Source organism: Topomyia yanbarensis, chromosome 2 (genome assembly GCF_030247195.1).
Source record: "Topomyia yanbarensis strain Yona2022 chromosome 2, ASM3024719v1, whole genome shotgun sequence".
NCBI classification, from domain to species: Eukaryota; Metazoa; Arthropoda; class Insecta; order Diptera; family Culicidae; genus Topomyia; species Topomyia yanbarensis.
The window spans coordinates 56,335,062-56,356,054 of NC_080671.1; the positions used below are offsets into that span (position 1 = coordinate 56,335,062).

Here is a 20,993-nt window from a genome sequence, read left to right on the forward strand (position 1 = left end):
CAACAGGTATATTAGTGCAATTAATAGGCGGGTATCGGGACGCGGTAAAGTTCAACGACAAGATAACTTTCGATCCGGACACGTTCATCGACACCCGGCCGTCGCATTTGAGGCCATTCCTAGCGAACATGCTGCAGTTGCAGATATTTCAGCAGGTGGGTGATTTCGATTGCTGCTTATAAATTTGATTGCGGAGTAATTGTGTTCAATTTGTGTATTTTCAGTTTATCGAAGAGCGGTTGGACATGCTGAATACCGGTCAGGGTTTCTCGGATGAGTTCGAGGTGGAATGCTTCCGCTATGCGGAAAAGTCAGGACGTAAGGTGAAACAGTACAAGGATCTGCTGAAGAATTTTAAAGATAAGGTATTTTCCATATTTAAGAAGTAACGTTATGTTTGTTATTCGCTTGATTTGAGTGGTCTGTTTGTTTTTTTTTAATGTTTTTAAAAAATGCTTTTGTTTTACATTCTTTTTTGACCTCATGTTCATTATAAAAGTTCGTCACGTTTGATCTTTTTGCATAATTTTTTCGATTACCACACATTTTCTCATACGGTCTGTAAAATACGCGGTGCTAGTTGATGGGGCTGTTGCGTGAGTATCGTGATGTGAATGGATAATTGAGTATTACTCCTACTAATCTATGTTTAGCTTCTGGTATTTGGTACTGTTGCTGCTTATTTTAACTGAAACGCAGTTGTAAATTTGGGTTTGGGGATAAAAATGTTACACCTTCATATTGAATTGGAGCTCTTGTTGGAGTGTACACTAAAAGTTGCCATTACGCAAAGTCACTCTAAACAAGGTCTTAGCATGCGTCAAAGCTATTAGTGGTAGTGAACAGAGACTGCTTATAAAACGTGGTATTGACGACGTAGACGCTACAATTCGCCGCAGAAACTGTCAAATATTCGAGCACAGAGGCGTTTTAACGCATCCAAGGACCTTCCCATATGTATAAGGACAGAACAGATGGTGTAGCGGATAGAGAGTAATTTTAAACGAAAGTAGCATAAGTTGTGAAAGTAGTTTCAGATTATACTGTGCAACAGCTGATCGAAGGTATCAAAGTGGAAGATTCTGGCATATGGGCAATACAAAACAGTACTACTAAGTTCGGTTAACTTATACATTTGACTTGACGATCGTACATTTTCGATTACCACTTTTTACGGTACCGAAACTACGAGGTCGACTGCTACCTTCTAGTAAAAAGTAACATTATTTCATATACTTTCTTTTCCATTGCTGTGTAGAATAACGCCTATTTTTGTTCATAGGAATAGGATATTTTAATGCTCTGATAACATCACATCGATGATAGAGCAGTTGGTGTAGAGCCAAGCTCCTCCTGATAGTGGTAAATCTGAACGGAAGTCATTTGGCATAAAGTAGTTTGGCATAAAGCCACTCGACATGGATTTATGTAGTTATTTGGCATAAAGCCATTGGAATGATGGCCATTTAGCATAAAACCATTGGGCGTAATAGATATCTCTTCACGTGTATTTTGATTCACCAGACCTGGAGGTCAATAATCAAAATAATAAAAAAGATCTTCATCTAAAAAAAATCCCGAAATGCCATATCCCTATACTGCCGTGATACGCATAACAGTCCCACCTGCATAGGAAACCTATAGCAAATGGGACTGTTGTGCGGATCACGGCAGTATATGGACTATATAAATTTCCTGGAAATACAATAAAACTACAGTCGCTGCACATTCAACTGTTTTTGAGGGGACAACCTGAATTGTGTTTTTTTAGGGTTTGGGTCAATTGGCATAAAGGTATTTGGCATAAGGTCATTTAGCACAACGAACATTAGGCACAAAGGTTATTTGGCATAATGGTCGTTTTGCATAATTTTGATAATTGATCTCCATGAAGGTCACTTGGCATAATTTATTTTATCTCCAAAATAACGGTCTTTTGGCACAATTTCTAATTTTGCGTAAAGTGAGGGCCATTTGGCATAACGGGCATTTGGTATAACGGTCATTTGGCATATCGAACATTTGACTTAATTTTGAGAAGTGATCACACTGGAGGTCATTTGCCATTTTTCAACTACAGAGAAACACATAGTTTAAGACTGTGCGAGAAGTCATGTCATTCGGAATAATTTTGAGCCGTGCTGCAGCTGAAAATTTTTCTGTTAATTTAGCATAACGGTCGCTTGGCAGCAATTTAGCATAACGGTCGCTTGCAGAAGTGTATGTTGTGATAAAGCTATTAATTACCAGAATGTTTTTTGAGTATATCCTTACCTGCATGTATTATGCATTTCGATTGCATGTTGACAATAATGTTCATCGCTGCTCATATTTAAAAAAAATGGCAAAATCGGTTATAAAATATATTCGCTCGAAATATAATCATTATCAGGTAATGGGTACCAACACATCATTATTGCTTAGTGCAGCTTTAATCTCATGGGTCATTCACCTAATAAACTGCACATACGTCTGTTATGCCAAATGGCCTTCAGTGAGATCACTTAGCAAAATTATGCCAAATGTCCATTATTCCAAATATCCGTTATGCCAAATGACCCTCACTTGACGCAAAATTAGAAATTATACCAAATGACCGTTATCCTGGAGATAAAATAAATTATGTCAAATGTTCATTCTGCCAAATGTGTGACCAAATGTGTTTTTTTAAAATTATGTCAAATTACCATTATGCCAAAAAACCGTTATGACAAATGTCCATTATGCCAAATGACCTTCAGTATGATTAATTTTCAAAATTATGTCAAATGACCATTATGCCAAATAACCGTTATGTCAAATGTCCATTATGTTAATTAAGTTTATTCCAAATGACCCGCTTCCGTTTTTTAACTTTTCACATTTTTTTCAACATGAAAATTTGTTTGAACTTTATTGATTTAAAATTCAACTAAAAATTTACGAGAGAGCGAGTGACGTTCTTCTGAATATTGTCCATTCTTCGAAAATATTTTTGGAATATTTTTGGTTTTGATAATAACTTAGAGCGTTTGAGATTTTGTCTTCTTTTAAACACATGTAGTAAATTGTTATTAACTTTCAATTTCATTGATTTGAGCTTTTTTGTTCATATGAATTGATCTATTCTTGAGATTTTTCTTTTTTTTTTTTTTGAATTCAGGCAGCAAAAGAAAGTAAGGCGTCAAAAGAACAAACATTTGGAAAGCGAGATACTATATATTACGAATTAAATTTCATATTGTATAAATAGTAGTTTGGTTGACAAACTGTAGCAATCCTAATATTCGTAAATAGGATGATTAATACAAACAGAAAATTATTTCTTTTTCGCTGATTCTCTCCAATTTCCTAAACCTGTATGGTCTGTAGTTTGAAACCAGCAGGCTATAATATCATTAGCATATTACAATTACAGATTTTTTGTTGTTTAACATTTCAAAAATGTGTCAACTTTCATACAAGATGATCAACATAGTTCATAGAATGCAAATGTTCTTAGTGCACAAATTCCATCATACATACTTTTATTTCGTATGTAATCAATCTGACACAGAAATATTATTCCTCTCGCTGAAGTTGGTTCCGTCTTACAAACATGAGTTCTTGGAATCGTACTTATTTCAGTGAATCAAAACGCCATATAAATTTGTTCGAGTACTTCTATCCTTAATACCAATTGGCTCTTATGCCAACGGCCGTTATTCCAAACGACTTTTATGCGAAATGGCCATTATGTCAAATGGCTATGCTATTATGTTAAATGACCTACTGTCAAATTATTTCTTATGTCAAACGGACATCATGCCAAACGACGTTATGCCAAAATAAATCTAATTAATTATTGCACAAGCAATGGGGGATATTCGATTAAATGGATCCTTCAAAGTGCTAAGTACCGTATATTTCAATCGTTAATGGAACGTGCTGGTGCTTGGCTTAGGTGAAACTGCTTAATTGGTGTGTGAATTGGGTATGCTTCGTAATATGCTTCGTCAAGTCAGTTTTAAACATGCAAGCACATACTTCGTCAACCCATTACAAAGTAATTTTCATCAACCGACTTTTAAATGATAATGTACAGAACGAATGGTTTTTATAGTGGAGGTTCATCCTTGCCAAATTTATCGGGTGAGGACTTTTCAAGCTATTCTTATGCGCAAGGATTTCAGTTTGATTTTTACACTTGAAGCTTTTATCCAATTTTCACGCATTAAATTTTTAATGCGGATATTACGAGGTAATGGTTACGAATTGTGAAACATACAGTGGTCCAATTCGGATTTTTTGCCATAGACATAATCTGGTACGTTACACAGTGGCTGGAGGCTGGCCAAAACCTCAAAAATTTATTTTTGAAATATTGATATTTCATATTTTTTCTAATTTTCTCATGTATTGAATGATATATATTCAAAATTTTATGATCGTGGAATAAGAACACGATTTTTAACACGAGTTTAAACGTAGCAAAGTCCGGACTTTTTAATGATTTTCATTTTCGAAACCACCATTACTCTGTTCACTTCAAATGCATGTTGCTCTTTTAATTTTGGTCCGATTTTAGCACAACTAGATTCATTGTGTAGAGAAACGAAAGAACTTGGCTAGTGAATAAAATACATTTGGTAAATTTATTGGAACTATGTCTTTTTAGTTTAAATATGTTTGAGGTGGTCAGATCAAAAATACTTTTTTCACTAATGTATTCTGTACAAATTTCGGAATCATTTCGGAACGATCACATAGTATACATTCTATGGGAAATAACCTCTACTTTTCGAATATCATAGTCTCGTTCTGCGCCTAGGTGCGCAAAAAGTTTTAAGGAGATTTAGAAGCTTTATTGCTGATATGGAGGCGCATGGTGTTTTGTGTAAAATAGTTAGACAATCTACAGTAAACCAACACGTTATACAATGGATTTAAAGTAGTGTTCTTCATTTTTTATGATATTGCTGACATTGGTGAACAGTAACGGAAAATCTATCATGAAAACGGGATCATAGTTATAAGAAAGGTTCAATAACACTGTATGGAAAAATGCATTTAATATTTTACGACTTTTGACATCAAAAACGAGCTCAGCACCTCAAAACTAGCTTAAATTGTGATTTTCAGCCAAATTAGGTAACATTTGAGGTTTTGTCCGACTTTTGTTTGAAGGCCCGCCACTGTGCGTTATCGTGACAAATCATCTGTGAGCAAAGCGTGCATAGTCAGTGAAACTTCAAGGAAAAAAAGTTTTGTAAATCAATATTATAGTGGAATTAAACGGAAGACTTTTGAGGCGACTTCGTGTGATGTCGCCATTAACCCTGTTAAGACAGATTAATAGGGTTAATTGCGAAATCTCATTAAGTCGTCTCAAAAGTTTTTGTTTTAGAAAGATTTCAATCCATTTGACACACCATTGCAAAAAACGATAAGATATGGGTGGTGCGAATTGGGTTGGAGTAATTTGTACCTTTGATGTACTTTTGGTGCTGAAGCGTTTATATGGCAAGGGGCCGAAATAATCGTGTTCCGATTCGGGAATCATCCGTTGGGTATAGGGGTGAATCACACAGCAGCTCGCTCTTCTCAATCTTCATCTTTTTGTCCACATTCCAGGAGAGAGAGAGAAGGTGTGAGTCCTTGGGCTTTGCTACACCAGTCTACAAAAAGAACACATCACCAGAAACTTTTCTTTGACCAAGTCGTGTCGCAACTATTAGGCTCGCAACCACCAGCTTCGTGAAGAAGTAGTGCTAGTTCCAAAACGTGACGTCCAACCAGAAATATCGGTGGCAACCAAGGTGCTCTAGCCATAACCACCGGTCGTCGAAGAACCGAAAGTACCCACTACGATAGACCACTAAGTGACTACGTCCTTTTCCAACGAATTCGCCACCAGCGCGAAAATCGTCCTGCTGCTCACCGCAGTGATAAATGCCATTGTCAGACACGACCAACCTCATCCTTGTCGCGTTCTTCTCCATAGCGGTTCCCAAACGAACTTCATTATTGATCAACCAACCGGCAGTTAGTCAACATTTACATCAATGAGTTGCGAAATCACATGGTCATATGGTGATGGTCATATTTCAATCCAGAATATCTACATTCTGTAATCTTCAGTGCTTATCACACCCAAAGTGACTTGAAAAATCCCACCCAACAACATCCTGTAGCCAAAACATCGGATCATGTCCGACCATTTGCCATAGTTGCCAGATGGATGGGATGGGTCGTGGTTGGTATTGCTTCGTACATCGCCTACAACCCAGATCAGCACTTTATCGAAGAGGTCTAAATCATGTTGCAGCGGTTCTGGCAAGTCTAGAAATCGCCGGACATTCCCTAGCTCTCTTGAAAAGAAGCAGTCTGTTCCTGTCCACATATACAAAAGATCCAACAGGGAGGTGCGTGGTTCAACAAACATGCAAAGAAACCGTTGCCAAGCTGGAATACTGCTGATATTCGACACTAAACAGATGTCTGATGCTATAGAAGAGATCGCTACGTAACCCTCCAGTGATAGTACATCGAGTTCATGCAAGAAAGCGGGGCCAGATCAGCTTTCACCTGCCACATCAGGCAGTTTCGCGTCTTGCCAGCCCACACATGAAATGTCGAGTAATATTCGATACCAATGCGGAGACGAAGACGACATTCCAATCTAACTGAACGACCTGCGGTTAAACGGTTATGCAGTGCAAAGAGAGCTTTTCATACCTACATAGTAGCATTCATGGCAGAGATGTCTCTAAAATGTACTGGCAGTTTGTGATAGCACCTGAACATCAACACTGTCAATGTATCTTCTGATGAACGTATGAACGAGAGCTACATAGCTGCTTTCGGGAGCTGGTTCTGAGTCGAAGGCTATCGAAGTACAATAACAGCTGAAGCACCTGCTGGCACGCGGTGGCTTTTCCATTCACAGATGGTGTTACAATTCGTTCGATTTCCTCTAGCACTACAAAGTATGAATCGAAGAGCGCGAGACCCAAGTATCGTTGAAGGTATGCGGAGCCAATAAGGTCATAAGGTATAATAAGGTCATAATAATATAATAAGGTATGTGCGCTCTGGGGTCAAAATTCCAGCCAGTTCAAACCGGCGACAAGAGACATCATGAGCAAGCGGTTAAGCCGAACTCGCGAAATTCAACTATCCTCTTGTCCTATACGCCCCAGCCATCATCCTTGCTAAAATACAAGCGCAATGTCTGCGGAGAAACAAAGGAAACTGGGACGACCCGGTCGACAAAGATTATGCACATCAGTGGCCAGAACTTCAAAGTTCATTTCCATATCTTAATCAAATTCAAATTTCTAGATGCATGTATGTATGGGTGAAGCAAATTTACCAACGGAACGATTAAAATCTGAGTTGGTTCCCCGGCATGACTTATCAATCCCACGGAAGGAGTTGTCTGGTGCAAAGTGGAAAACCGTTATCCGAACATGCTGCCAGAAATGGATGATGATCCGTGAATTGCATTTCGAGCTACTCCACTTCGGTCAAAGTAGACTGATTAGCCATGCATCAACGATACTGGCTGCTAAAAACTCGATCTGCTACCAGGCAAATCACATAGTATTACCATATACAAATTTGTATTTGGTATTACGTAAGATACTGTCGATGCAATCCGCGAGAATTATCGCCCTTCACAGTCACCTGTGTCCCGCAGGATATTCTCCCAGTTTAAAGTACTTTTGGAAGTGGTGGTCAAGTTCGCCAAAACACATCTTAAACGTGTTGTAGATAAGGGATCATTCATATATAACGTAACGTATAAATAACCCAAAATTGACTTCTCCCTCCCCCATGTCTTTACTAGGAATGGGCGATGTCGATGCAATTTTTCTGTCTGAAAAATCGATTTTTTGCATCAAAATTCCCATTTTTCCAAAATCTATCTTTTACCTCGAAAAATCGATTTTTTGCATCGTTTTCTTCCGGCTCGATGTTTGACGACATCGATTTTTTCTAATTAAAAATATCGATGCAGCAAAATCGATTTAATTTTTCAAAATACCGATCAGTAGTCTTTATTCCTTCCTCTGCTAATACGTAACAAATTCTTTAAAAAAAGTTTTGTTTAGTTTAAAACATGTTACGTAACGTTCTACCTTAACCCTTTCCCCCTGCCCCTCCATATCTCTCGATATGCCACATTTTGTCGTACAACCCCCCTCAAATTGCTACGTTATTTATTAATGGTTCCCGACGTCAAGCTTAATTTCGAGGAATTTTCCACTGTTGTCGTCATCATTAGAAAACTTGAAACCGATTGGATCATTGGCAGACACATTTCAAGAATCTATAACGCATGAATTCGTTTGACATGATTAAAGATTTGTACCTTTGTCAGATCGAAATTATGATCAATGCTTATCATATGGACTATCAACGCTGTTTTCTTGTACTCATCCGTTTTGCTCTCAATTTGATCGGAGTCTGACTCTTTGAATTAGTGAGCGATGACCGGACAGCCGTTGTTTTAGTTGCTGTTTGGTTAATCCAACACAAGAACTGTCGTATCCCGTACAAGCAATGCGACAATGTACAAGCGATGCGATATATTCCATCTTAGCAGCTAAGATGTTGGATCCTTCAAATTTAAAAAAAGAAGAGTTTTTTGATAGTTCTAGCAAGTGCCAGGGTGAGGGAGTCTACGTGATTGGAGGGACCTGAAGATTTTCGGTTCTCCATCAGTCGCGTTTTGAATTACAGTTTGTGGTTTGTTCACAAACCTATTGACTAAACGATTGATAAGCGAAATTGGATAGTTGTTGCCCATCAATAATCTACAAACCATGCCAAGAATCTACACCGACATGATAGTTCAGCTCCATGATCGAATCCAGCGACCACTTTACTTGAAGCTGAGGAAAATCACAGCGCTTCGTCCAGTTGAGACGAATTAGTGCGATTGACTCAACTAATCGCACCCCAATCAACAATTCCATGTTCCTGCTTAACTTTCCTCAGATATCAGTCGCTAGATCATCATATCAACATTGAACGAACACAGCATACATAAGGTTTGTTTATCAATTTTGCACCACAAGGAGGGACTTGGCCCTATAGCCACTACTCTATCATCGATGTGACGTGACATTCGTTACGGAATATTGTTAGGTGATATCTATAGAGCAAATAATTACACGAAAAAAGGTTTATCGGGCGCATTAGTTCACTTTCAGCACTAGCTGTCACATCGCGTTCTTAAATGTACATATTGGGTGAATCTTTTGTATGATGTTATGTATGATGTGATAGACCTGAAGAATAGATATATGATGTGATATTTGAAATCAGTATTAAAAATAATGAAACAGCTTGGTTCACAAAATACTTGTTTAACAAACCCCTTTAAGGACGAAAATTTCGGAATATATTAGAATCTCGGTTAGGTATAGAATTGTTGTACCATGGGAATAGGTATCATCTCACATTCTAATCATATTTGTACCCACGCTATGTATGTTGTTAATACTATCGGTAACCTAACCTCGCACGCTTTTGCGATAACGTCAAAGGTTGGTTGACGCTTTTAAAAATAATGTATGTTTTTTGTCGTAGCAGTGGAACTTCTCTTTTTTCAAGAAGACGTAAAATTGAGAAGCGATAGAGTTTACAGTGCCTCTATTATATAAAGGTAGAAAGCTCTATATAAAGTAGATATGTGTGCGTATGTCATTATCGAAGATATTACTGTAGCAGTCTTCAGTTTCTGGAATGAGTTGCCCGTTTTCTTGATACCTGGTCTTCCGTTTTAAACTACAGCATACGAATAAATTATGTTTTGCACAAACAAAACAACAGACAAAAGAATAATTGATAATTTTTCATATTTTCTACATGTTTTTATAACAGCTAGAAGAATGGTTACACTTTTCCCGTTGGTGTACTTGAATCATTTGAAATACATTTTGACAAAGCTAACTAGCGGTGATACTTTGCATTTTTTTAAAGTATTACATATAGTTAAGCATTGTTTGTTATTTTATATCCATACTTAGAAAATACTCAATCGCTAACGCCCTAAGAATTATTTCAGTAAATAAAACAAGGAGTGCTTGTAACCTCATTTTCCCCTACATGTAGTCTATATTGTACAAAGTTGTAATTATACAATAAAATATGAATTTGTTTCAATTGATAAAACCGCATCAACGTGTCACTACATTAAACCTATAAAACCATCTGTATTATTTTTATTAGAACAAAAATAAAGTTTCGTTCCCGCTAAAAAAATATATAGAGTTTATTTACAATTTTATACATTCAATAACCAGTTCCATGCCGCAACCAGCCCGTATCTCATGCATGCATATCACCACGTTTCTTTCATTTCATACCATACAAATTTTGTTTCATCAATGGTCAAACATCGTCATCTCCAAATTTTGTCCACGGCCATCATCCTGGTACCATTCTGCCACGGCTTCTAATGCGTGTTCCATTCGTTTCTATTGAACCTGTGCCTCTTTGCTACCATCGTGTGTTTCGAAAAAACCAAATACGCTCGGCACTGCTTTGTCCTGTTCCAGACCAACCCGGCCGTTCGATCCGCTGTGAAATCGGTGAGTGGGATTTCTTACCGCCAATTTATCGCTTTCACTAAATTCGTGCAGTATTGTCAGTAACGCTAAATTAATTACATTTTTTTCATTCGAAACAGGTGAAAGAAGGCGGCAAAGGAATGAAAACGGCCTACAAAGGGCTCCGGTCGAAATTCCGCGAGACAACACCGCCCAAATCGAAGCTTGACAGCAGTCTTCACTCGCACGTGTCCCAGTATGACATCGGGCACCAGTCGGCACCGAATTCGCCCGTTTTCAACAAACGACCGCAGACGATCGCCCTGCCGGACGATTCGTACCACAATCACGCGCAAATGCTGACCCCCTCGAGCACATCGTTGTACAACTCACCGCACATTATGATGAGCAATAGTAGCCATAACAATTACAACACCATCACCGGGTGCAGTACCAGTACGATGAACAACAACTTCAGCGCCGCCAGCAACAATAACCATAACCACCACTATAACACCAGCAGCAGCAGCGACGTGCGAAGTCCGTCGCTTAGTCTGAGCCCGACCAGTTCGAATTCGTCGTCAGAGATGAACTTGCTCCAAGAGCTGCAGCATCTGGCGCTGTTTAAGTCGCCGGCGGTCAACCGAAATGTAAGTAGATGATTTTTTCTACTAAGTAGCGCCCTTCTAGCTGTAGATCTGGGTTTCGGTTTGTTTTGCGATTGATTGCCTAACCTCAGCTCTTTTTTTTTACTAGAATGAGTTTATCGTTTTTCTTTAGTTCAGTCTAAAACAAAATCGCAAATGTTTGAATTCTTTAGTTTTACCACTAACAACACATTTCACAAACTGAAACTTCTGCTTGAGATAAAAATGGCTTCTCACAATACTAACTGGCAATAAAGATTTTCGGCACGACACAAAAAGAGCATCAAATGAGTAATGGTTTTGATTTTTTTCATAAGTTCAATTAAACATTTAAAATATCCAAGCAAATACTGTAGAGCAACCAATATGCATGACACTAGCGCTAGAAAGACTAAGTTATGCAACAACGTCGCTAAAGATACAAAGGTAACCTTTAAACTAGCATAATCATCAATAACTATTTACTGTTAGTGAAGTTATATTCACTAGTCCACTCTCAATAATGTATACCTACAGGCTCTATCCCATCGTATGATAAGGTACAGTTTATCTCCGGCAGGCTTGTGATGTGATGACACTTTTCGGTTGACCTTTCCACTCATAACTCGAATCTTGACGATCGTGTTCCTATTGACAGTCGTTACAATCATCCTTTTTGGCAGTTTAATATATTTTTACCTGAAACCTTGGTTTGGCAAATCGTTACCCATTGACGGTCTTATCCAAGCTTACTTCAGCTGGATCATCTCGTTCTGCTTTCACGCTACACGTCCAATTCACTATCTGTATTCGACCGTGTATTTTCATTCTTCCGATGGCATCACGCATACGACAACTACATAAAATTGAGTTCTTTATACTAAACTTGGGGATATCGTTGAAATAGGTTAAATTAGGTAAAACGCGTTAAACAGTCTCCATTTAAACATGGCAAGAATCACAACTCATTGCTAGTTTTTTATATTCGACTTTGGGTTGAGAATACTCAAGTTTAAAGGGTGTTATGATCAAAAATTGATCCAGCAAGAATGTGTTTAAAATTGGTTAAAATTTTTATTTAAAAAAAATCAAGTCATGTTTTTTTGCAAGATTGCAATTCATACAGAATAAAACAAATATATTCACTCAAGCTTTGCACAGCCTCCCTGGTCACTTTCCTCATTGCAAAACGTCAGTTTGCCTTGAACGGCATCTCGCTGACAAACTGTCTTTCGCGTCTACTTGAGGTTCCGCTAGACTATTGGCCAACATTTTTTCTGTCGGGGTTGTTGTCTTTGGGCTCTACCTGAACGTTGTTCCCGACTTACCATTCCATGTTTAGGAAAGCAAAAGTAGTACAAAGCTAGTGTCCGCAAGATGCAAAATCAGGCCAAAACAGAACCGGAACAATTGTGTTGTTTGAGGAAAGCTGACATTTTCCCAGGCACCCATGCACATAAATTTTTTGATTGATGGTCCCAGGTGTGATGTAAATGTCGCTCTTCCAGCCACAAGAACAGATTGCCTGCTACACGAAATATTCCTTTGGGAACTTCGACAGCTTAATGTTTTTGTAAAAATATACACCACCTTTCCTCTGCTATTCGACATATAATATTCTTATCCATAAAACTGTTTAAAGTCTGTCTTGATATAGGTTTCGTCACCCTGTATCACGTAATCAAACTTCGTCAGCATCTGCATGTACAGCTTTCGCGATTGTTCTCTGGTCGACTTGTTTTGCATTTTTTCACGATTTGGAATCACCTTCTTATCATTAGTCTGGCTCATTCTTTAGTGTGAGGTACAGTTATAGACGACACTTCCAGCTTGCTTGTGACATCTCGAACGGAGAAGTTGGCGTTCTGCTTGAAACAGCTGGCCACTCTATTCGTCGTTTTTGCGGCCTCCGGCTTTCATCTGGAGTATTGCTTCTTATTAATACTTCAATGATCATTTCAAAAGTTTGCAGTACAAAGCAAGCGTACAAAAAGTACAAAAGATATCCTAAATAAATGTGAAGAAATTCACTGCGAAATGTTAATGACAAGTCGGCATCTCCACTCTCCCTATCAGACACGTTTCCACAATTGGGTCAAATGCCAAATTGCAAACGACATGTTTATTATGCGCAATAAATATAATAAACACAACGACAAGGGCTTTTGATCTATCGGCGGCCCAGAAGAAGAATGAATGGGAGAAAGGCAATACAGTGAAAACCCGTTTTTACAGCCCCTTGGTAAATTTTAGGCTGATAAAACGCGGACGTTGACAAAATCAGGACAAATATGTTTCTTTCTTTTAAGAAACTTAAGCTCTTAAAACATTCTTCTTTAGTCCCTAGATATAGCCTCATAACCTTTTCTGATTATTTAGTTTAAATTTCCCTTAAGGGCAAAATTTAAAGAAAGGACTAAAAATTTTATTTTTGCATATTTTTGATCTCTAAGATAAGAAAAATATGCTCACGGAAGGATTTACTCGACTTCAACTTGGTTCGTCGGCTAGAGCACATCAAAATATCAGCTATCAATTTTTATATGAAACTGACAAAATCGGGTCAATAAGCTGATAAAATCGGGGGTAGACGATATCGGGGGCTGATAAAATGGGGTCTTCCTGTACTGACAAAGACCGACTACCATATGAGTGGTTCAAACTCGAAAAAGTGACGCATAGTACTGCACTGAATGATTTTGAAGAAAGGACCAGGAGTGCGATTTTACGAAGTTTTAGCTTCCGATGGCCCTGCATTTTCTGACAGAGTGCAATTCTGGGGTGCTCAAATTTTTACGTTTGTTTAGGAAAGCAAAAGTAGTACAAAGCTAGTGTCAGACCTTCATAAGACCCCAAGAAGTCACTTTTGGAGGTATTCATCAATGTAGATTTTTCGGTAAATGGTTCCAGATTTAATAAAAAATCTGGCTTATTTTGACACATCTACAGATCGCTTGCCACACAAAAAACTTTTTGTTTAATTTGATAGCTTTATCTTAGGCTAATTCAAAAAAAATTCTACTTGAAAGTTTACTTTTTTTAAATACGGTTTTTAAACCAAAGTTTTGAAAATTAAATCTTGGAAGAACCGGCATATTAATATATGCTGTTATTTTGTGTCGAATTAGACTTCATTCTTTACGGCTATTGTACAATCTCCTGAAGAAACCTAAAACGTTGGTACACAATCGGGAATAGCGAATCAGAAAAGGTGACTATATGTCAGTGATTCACTCAATACAGATTGGATAAAGGCTATGATGCAAAACCTTAAGGTCCGTCGAGGTAAAGTCTTCGGTACGGATCAATACCTCTTACGACATGGGATCTGGTTCCCAGTAGTTCTATTCTTGGCTGAAATAGTGCAATATAAATTTAGCCCGCCGGACACCACACGGCTTTGTGGTGGTTGCTTTTGCTAAGAGTGAAAAACTCTTATTTTCACCAAAAATTCTTTCTGTGTTTGGAAACTCCGAAAAAATTGGTGATTTCATGTGTCCTCTTCCCTCTGACTATTTCACTATTTCGGTTGGTATAAAGAGGTTAAAACTATGACTCCCTGGGAAAGAGGGTAACAGTGGAACTATGAAAACGTATTGTTTTCATAGTTCCACTGTTACCCTCTTTCCCCTACTTATGGAATGTTTGTCCAGTTAAGGATAGCCAAGAGCTATCACACTAAACAATGCCAGTCAGATCATTGAGCTTGAGCTTGTGCGACCACCCCTGGCTGCTACTCCGTTATCGATCGGGACTAGCTGAAGTTGCACAGGGAATCAGTATATAATTTTATGCTTGGGATTAGCGAAACATTTTTCAATGTGCAGCAACGCCTGGTAATCCTAAAGTGTTTCTGATCAATAGCAGCGCCGGCCAGGCCCGAACGTAGATCGCGGAAGGAATTGTTAGTCCGATACTTGCTTTTGCTAGAGGCCGTATATATTACTGCGCACTCCACAAGTATCACAGGAGGAGGATATTTTTGTTAGTAGAGTATAGAAGTTGGATTATACTTCTTCTTTACCGACGCCAGAGAGGTGATTCCACTACCTGGACAAGATATCGATTCAATAATTTCATGGACCGGGGACCAACGGCTTTACTTCCCTTCCGAAGGAAGACGTGGCCACAGATTTTTTCACCACAGAAAAATCTCAACGACCTCGGCTGGAATTGAACCCAGGCCAACTGGAATGAGTGGCGGTCACGCTTACCACTCAACCACCGGCGCCGTCTGTAAACAACGCCAATCAGATCATTGAAGCATAATTTGAAGAGTACCGAGAAATACACGGTATCTTAGGCAATTAAAAAGGGGCGCTAGGCGTCATGCGAAGGAGTCGAACGTTGCGCAAGGTGATAATTTTACTCCAGACAATAAACTGTCGGCAAGATTCTGGAAAGACCAACGAAAGGAAAGTGGTTTGCCTGAAGACGATACATAATGGTACTTTATTGTCACTGCAGAAATCTTGGAATCGCCTAAATGAATCTATCTGGGTCCACAATATGCAACCAAGTAGAAACGACTTTATCATACAAGCTGGTATACAAAAAACCTATAATAATATATCTATATATAGCTCATAAAATCGTGTTGCATCGTGGTGGATGATGAAACTTACGTTCAGATTGAGTACCGTCAACTCCCTTGATATTTCAGCGTTTACCCTGAAATTTTCGATCTGACGAGGGATTTGTAGATGTGGTGAAACTATTATCGTAAGGAATCTTCTTACCGGAACCTCGCACCTAGATGCACTTAAAGAGGAAGCCTTCATGCATTCAAATGCGAAACTTCAGCGATCATACTATCCATTACTAGAAGCTGAAATTGGTCCTGGATCACGCTTCCTCGAAAACATGGCTCGATTTCCTTCTTGGTGAACTCGATACCAGAATTCAAAGCCCAAGTGCAAACAAAGTTACTTTACACTCGTCCAGGCCATGCCGCAGATGCCTTTCAATAGTTTCTGGAAATCTGTCATAATTGGCGATTTGAATTAGCGTGCGTGAGTTAGCAATTTATCAATGTCATTCACGTAGAAGTTATGAAAAGGTGAGCTTAAACAACAGCCCTAGGGAAACCCCAATTAGCCGATCCGTTAAGTTGTCATATCGCTCTGATTAAATAGAATGTGATGTTCTGACTACAAAGTTTACGAATACTTGTTTTGAATTGGTCAATGCCCATAACAATAAAGCTTGTCCGAGAAAACTTTATTAGCTACAGAATCAAAAACTCTAGTATTCGTCAAGAATATAGCACGAATTTGTTCTTTAGAGCGTATGCCAGTTAACTTTCTGTCGCAAACAGCGCAAGAAAATCGTTCACACCCTTGCCTTTGGGAAATATAAATTAAGCTTCTGATAACAAGCCGTTTGCCTTAACCAAATTGTCTAGGTGTAGTAGAATTGCTATTCAGTCGGCCAATACGAATTGTGGTCGAAACATGATTATCACAGTTTATGGATAACACTCACTATTACTGTTACACTCACGCGGACAAATGCTATGCTGCAGAAACCTGTTGTATTCATTGAATTATCAACTCTTTGTTGGATCAGACAGATTCTTCGACAAATTTAGTTTATCTCGTGGCTATCTTTGTTTATCACAGGTCACTAATGTCACTAGTGTTCCAAGATATATAAACTCGTCGGCAACCGTGTACCGCATCCGCTTCTACCTCGAAATCAACAATGTGTGTTTCCTAGTTCTCTATCAGCTAACATTTACTTTATTTTGTCAGAACTTATAGTCAGGCCGATTTTGGAAGCCTCTCTTTTAAACGGCACAAAAACTTCTTCAACTGCTCTACGATCGACTCCAGTGGCGTCTACGTCTTCCGGAAACCAACAAGCAAGTGAGTTCTTGTAAGATGGTGCCGTTCCTTTGCACACGAGATCTTGCCATCGCACTTTAGAGCACGTTTTAACAACAAATCATGAAGTGCGTCACTCTGCTTCAATACATCTAACGTCACACATGAGGGATTCCATGAGAAACCGGCCGACCGCAAAATATGACCATCGTCGATTCGAACGAAACTTTGCAGGTGTGTTCGCTGTATGAATCTCCATGATATTCTCTGGCAATTGGAATATTTTGATACAAGAGTAATTTTTCAAAAGGGCGTAAACGTTTCTACGTGCATGAATTTCAAAAATTTTTTGTTCGATTACTGTATTTTTTACAGCAAAACTATCTAAGAACAAGTTACAGGGAATGAATACTTCTGTCCGAAAAAATATACACTGAAAAAAATGTTGTCATTTTTCAAAAAAACAAAAATTTATGATAAAAATTTAAATTGCGAAAAAACCCATTTTTTAAAATTTTTTATATTTTGTTACCAAAAACCTGAAGAGAAAAGAAACATTTTGATTGTGATTGCATGATGGAGAAAAAATCGGTAAAAAAGTTTTTCTAACAATATCTTCGTACATGTTTTTAAATTTCATACTTGACATACAAAATTGTAATTTTATTACAGAATATAATTCTAAGCACCATTTAAAATCAAAATGCATTTAACAAAAATCTTCCAAAATGCGATAGTATTCGAGATATTTGAAATTTTGCTACTTCAAAAACAATTAATTCGTGTAATTATGCTCTTTTTAAAAGTTATTCGCGTTACCCCATCAAAAAATATCAAAAATTTAATGTTCATCGTTTTCAAGACGTAAAAGCAACCTTTTTAGTGTATTTGGATCATGGAGAAGCTTTCAATAAAAAAGTTTTCCTAACAACAACTTTTTTTATAATTCTTACTATTTGCAGTCAAAAATACAATTTTCTTTTTGAATATGATTCTAAACGCCATTTTAAATCGAAATGCTCTTAACAAAAATTTTCTAAAATGTAGTAGTTCTCGAGATATTTTTTTACTTTTGTTTTAACAACACAATTATTTTATTTTATTACGACCTTTTCATAAGTTAGTCGCGTTTCTCCATCAACAATAATAGGTTTTTCAAAAGGCCCGTAAACTTTCGTGCAACTTTCTCTTTGACATCAAGGCGATATTGTAAACCATTTGAAAGTTACATGAAAGCAACCAAAATATATTTCAACCATAGGGTCTGTTGATTAAACTATATAGCTGAATCATATGTTGTTTGTTTTCATGTAACTTTAAAATGTTTCACAATACCGCCTTGATGTCAAAGAGAAAGTTGCAGGAAAGTTTACGGGCCTTTTGAAAAACCTATTATTGTTGATGGAGAAACGCGACTAACTTATGAAAAGGTCGTAATAAAACAAAATAATTGTGTTGTTAAAACAAAAGTTAAAATATCTCGAGAACTACTACATTTTAGAAATTTTTTGTTAAGAGCATTTCGATTTAAAATGGCGTTTAGAATCATATTCAAAAAGAAAATTGTAATTTTGACTGCAAATAGTAAGAATTATAAAAAAAATGTCAAAAGTTGTTGTTAGGAAAACTTTTTATTGAAAGCTTCTCCAGGATCCAAATACACTAAAAAAGTTGCTTTTACGTCTTGAAAACGATAAACATTAAATTTTTGACATTTTTTGATGGGGTAACGCGAATAACTTTTAAAAAGAGCATAATTACACGAATTAATTGTTTTTGAAGGAGCAAAATTTCAAATATCTCGAAAACTATCGCATTTTGGAAGATTTTTGTTAAATGCATTTTGATTTTAAATGGTGCTTAGAATTATATTCTGTAATAGAATTACAATTTTGTATGTCTATTAGTATGAAATTTAAAAACATGTACGAAGTTATTGTTAGGAAAACGTTTTTACCGATTTTTTTCTCCATCATGCAATCACATTCAAAATGTTTCTTTTCTCTTTAGGTTTTTGGTAACAAAATATAAAAAATTTTAAAAAATGGGTTTTTTCGCAATTTAAATTTTTATCATAAATTTTTGTTTTTTTGAAAAATGACGCAACATTTTTTTCAGTGTATATTTTTTTCAGACAGAAGTATTCATTCCCTGTAACTCGTTCTCAGATAGTTTTGCTGTATAAAATACAGTAATCGAACAAAAAAAATTGAAATTCATACACGTAGAAACGTTTACGCCCTTTTGAAAAGTTGCTCTTGAGTCAAAATAATCTTATTACCTGTGGAAAATATTTAGTCTTGCCTGACGGTGAAACGTGTAAAGTTTCATTGGAATCTAAGATGGTCGGTCATGATTTTAAAGATTTTCGGACGGATCTTCGTGGAATTCCTCACATGAGTCAGATTCCCTTTAGCTATTCTGACGCTTGATTTTGACTCATCCAGCGAATACGAACAAGTCTATTCAGTTTGTCGGAAAGTCATGTTCGAGCACTATCTGATACCACAGTTCGTTTCGTTCCACTGAATCGCGCGCTGCATTCAAATCCGGCAAACTGATGTTGAGTTCGCAAGTTGTATTCCGGAAATCCAAGGCACAACTATTAAAATTGAGAACCATTACTTTATTGTATTGGTTTGTATCCGTGAAAAGGTGCTTCCCTAATAACAATTGAGATTTTAAAGTAGTTTTATAGTTACTCATAAAACTTAGATTGCACTTGTAGCGTAACTTCAATTGTTACTTGGGTTTATTCAAAACTTAATTCTGTAAATTTTCAGTTTTTTTTTCATTTATTGGCATTGAACATTCCAGAGTGTCGAAACGCGTGATTCCGGCATGAAAATCTCACTTCAATTTACATGGATAACTCAATATAGATATCCTAACAACTTCTTAAAACATGTACAAAGTTTTACGAGTCGCATTCAGTAACGCTCTACAGAATATAATTCTTTGAGATTTATTGAATTGTGAGCAACAATTTTTTATCGAACAAATAAGAAAATTTTCTGATTTCTCAAAATATTCCAATATTTGAATCATCTTCGTCCGTGTAGTGTCCTGTAATACTATTTCGGACTTTTCGGGTTGGAATAATCTGTTGAGTTCATCGATTCGGTCTTATTACCGCTCAGAAATTCAATGAAGTTCAGTTATAGAGTCCGATAACATTTGGTGATTTTTATCGATAAAGAAATTATCCACATTTGCAACCGAGAGATATTATTGGCTCAAAAGGGGTCGCAACTGCATTTCCCATTTTGCTTTGTGAGAGAAACCGTACACGACGCATTCCAGGAAATCGCGTTGGTCTATACTCCAAATGACTAAGTATCCTTTCGGACTGTTTAAATGTGGTAGAATGAATACCAGTCTTGCCGAAGAAAAACAATGATTGGGCGTCCATGATAGAAATTCGATCGAAAAATCAACTACGTTTTATTTTTACGAAACTTCCGCTGAACTTCCGAAGAAGTTATGAAATTTCCGCAGATTTCACGAGTGAATGCGAAGATCCATCGATCTACGAGAAAATCCGTAGGGTTAGTCAGCCTGCCGTTAGGTATTATTTCTGGAAGGATTTTCTTCTTGTTCTTTTCATTTTGTGTTGATCGTTTGTGTTTTTCCATTGCTGTTGTTTTCTGCTTGCTGTCCAACCCTCGTGATATATCTATCTTGCTCAGGTCTTCTGTAAATATCGTCTCCTGCCGAGACGCGAAATGATCCAGAGATGTTCACCATAATGACTTTTGCTCTTTACAACAACATTAAGAGTTCCCCGGCGGAATAATTTCTCCCGATACCGATACCCATCTTCGTGAGCCATTTAGCTCTCAGCAACTCCGACAGAGAAATCGCCGGCGATGAAATTTCTTTAGACATCGTTTTCCGGATTATCTCCGAATTCGTTGTTTTTCCTCTTTGGCTGCTGTTGCTATTTAATATCGAAACTTGTCGAGATGTGAACCGATTTGGTGATACCGACCATCTTGACTTACATCCATTTACCATTACCA

General features: G+C 37.4%; 1 protein-coding gene across 5 annotated transcripts in view; it reads left to right on the forward strand.

Moving 5' to 3' along the window:
- The window catches only part of LOC131685595 (DENN domain-containing protein 1C), an 83,979-nt gene that overhangs the window by 32,162 nt on the left and 30,824 nt on the right, over positions 1-20,993 (forward strand). For all 5 annotated transcript variants that reach the window (XR_009304846.1, XR_009304847.1, XR_009304848.1 and 2 more), the window contains exons 5-8: positions 7-155; positions 225-365; positions 10,530-10,562; positions 10,661-11,170. Coding sequence is in view for 2 of the 5 variants with exons in the window: in XM_058969444.1 (XP_058825427.1) it covers positions 7-155; positions 225-365; positions 10,530-10,562; positions 10,661-11,170 (833 nt within the window). In the remaining 3 variants the exon portion in view is untranslated. The remainder of the gene's footprint in view (positions 1-6; positions 156-224; positions 366-10,529; positions 10,563-10,660; positions 11,171-20,993) is intronic.